Raw genomic sequence first — 2,204 nt, 5'->3', positions numbered from 1 at the left:
CATGCCCAGCAGCACCCTGGGTGCTTTCTCAGAACTGTATTTTTTTATTATTCCAAGAAGCAAAGAAGTATTTCCCATCCCATAAAGTTTATAAACTGTATTTTATATTTAGGCAGAGGGAATCGCAGCACTTGCTGTATTTTAACCCCTGATTCTGCTGCAACAGAGTAATGAGGTTTCTCACTCCCAGGCTAATGGACCTCAGAATATTTCCCAGCACAAACTACAAACCTTTTTTCTGACCAAATACATTGCAACCATTGGGGCAGATGTAACCCACTAATAATAACATGCTTACAAAGTGTTGACTTACCTGACATTTCTCCACACTGGGAATGAGAGTAGGAAGCAGAATATGACTGGGAGGATTTTCCACCCCCTTGGAAAGCTCCTTGGGAGGTACTGTAAAAAAAACAAAACAACAGACAATTCATCAAAAGCTACTAACATTAGATATTCAGTTGAAAGATATATTGATGTAGCTTCAGGGACTAAAAGCCTCTTGGTAAATAAGTACATGATTTCTTTTTACTCCCTTGCTATGATATGAAATACCAGAGCAATCAGCTCATCCTTCAAGGACTCCAGCTCAGATTCCAGTGAAGATCTAACCAGAGTCAGGTCATCCATGAGATTTCTCAGGCCATTGATGTCAGCCTCCACGGTCTGACGGATGACCAGCTCATTCTCATACCTGTGTCACACACACAGAGACAGAGAAATGGGGGAATGAGATGCTGCAGTCAATAGCACACATCCTTCTAAGATCAGTATTCCAGTAAAACGGGATGACTCAGTAATACCACCAGGGCAGTCCTCCCTTGCCTTCCTAGATGGTGATGAGAGGGATTTTACAGACAGGCAAGGTTCACAGGGAGCTACTCACTTCATTCTGAAGTCATCGGCAGTCATCTTGCTGTTATCGATGTCAAGAAGCATTCTGTTATTGTCCACAGTGGCAGATATAATCTGCAAAAGGGGAAAGTGGAGAGGAGTCTTTCTGTGTTCTAGATTTTCAAGACAGGCAAAAAGAAGGCTCTAAGCTTTGGTAGGGTGTTACTGGGGGTCTTAGAATTGTTACTTGCAGTAGTGCAGGGGCCATATGGAAGGGTAACGATCCAGATTTACTTTTCAGGGAAGCTTCTGCTATCACAGACCATCCTGCCAAATCCATGCTCTTCCTTTTCTCAAGATAGAGACAGCTCTCATGAGTCCCATAGAGTGTTTGCAGCCCTTTCTATATAAAGTGCTTCTTCACAGTGTCTGTTTAATCTGTTTTTTTGGTACTGTGTGACCTGATTGTAATGGAAGACCTCAGTCGTTCTACCTGGTGTCTGTAGGAGTGTGAAGGGGAAAAGGGAGCTCCAAGCCTACTTTGGCTTTGCACTCCATCCAGCTGATCTGGCTGGGAGCAGAGGGAAGCTCTGCAAACCACACATGGCTGGTTTGGAGCCACCTGCACAACGTGGGATGCACGGTGCGTGAGCCAGCGTGTCTGTGGCTGCTGGAGCTGCTGGTGCCTGGGGCTGTGCCCTGCTGCCCGTGGGCTGCTGTGAGGGTTTGCTCAGCCAGGGGATGGGAGGTGCAGCTCAGCAGGTTGTGATACCACCAGCACAGCCATGCCACCTGTGGTGGTAGAGCCCAGTGCTGGGGACAGAGGGAGGAGGAAGAAGCAAAGAGGAAGGAGGAAGGCCTTAGAGGAGAGAGGAGCATGTGGGAGATGGGAGATGGAGCCACGTGTGCCGGGATGATCGTACCTGACTTTGGAGTTGTTCAATGGTCTGGTAGTAGGAGCTGTAGTCCTTGGAGACGCTGGGAGCTTGTTTCCTGTACCACTCGCGGATGTGGTGCTCAAGCTGAGCGTTCTCTTCCTCCAGCATTCGCACCTTGTCCAGGTAAGAGGCCAGGCGGTCGTTGAGGTTCTGCATGGTGAGCTTCTCATTGCCGCTGAGCAGCAGGTCCCCCCCGGGGCCGCAGCTCCCCGCAAAGCCCCCGCCAAAGCCCCCGGCCAGGCCGCCCATGCTCAGGCCGCCCCCGTAGCCCCCGCAGGCTGCCCCGCCGTAGCTGCCCCCGCCGATGACGGAGGAGGCGTAGCGCCGGCAGGACATGGAGGAGCTGCGGCCGCTGCTGCCGCCGCAGGCGCCTCCACCTCCTCCTCCGCTCCTGTACGAGGTGCTGGATGTTCTCTTGATGCTGCAGCTCAT

At 50.7% G+C, this 2,204-nt stretch overlaps 1 protein-coding gene across 1 annotated transcript; it reads right to left on the bottom strand.

Annotated features, from left to right (window-relative positions):
• Nucleotides 1-528: 528 nt before the first annotated feature.
• LOC121351077 (keratin, type I cytoskeletal 15-like) lies at nucleotides 529-2,204 on the bottom strand. Its single transcript, XM_041462936.1, has 3 exons — nucleotides 1,758-2,204; nucleotides 887-969; nucleotides 529-694 (listed from the first exon to the last, which is right to left on the bottom strand). Exons 1-3 carry the CDS (start codon nucleotides 2,202-2,204, stop codon nucleotides 529-531), a joined length of 696 nt encoding a protein of 231 aa, XP_041318870.1.

This window comes from Pyrgilauda ruficollis, unplaced genomic scaffold (genome assembly GCF_017590135.1).
Source record: "Pyrgilauda ruficollis isolate IOZ18807 unplaced genomic scaffold, ASM1759013v1 scaffold161, whole genome shotgun sequence".
Taxonomy (NCBI): Eukaryota; Metazoa; Chordata; class Aves; order Passeriformes; family Passeridae; genus Pyrgilauda; species Pyrgilauda ruficollis.
This window is presented reverse-complemented; position numbering and strand designations above follow the sequence as displayed.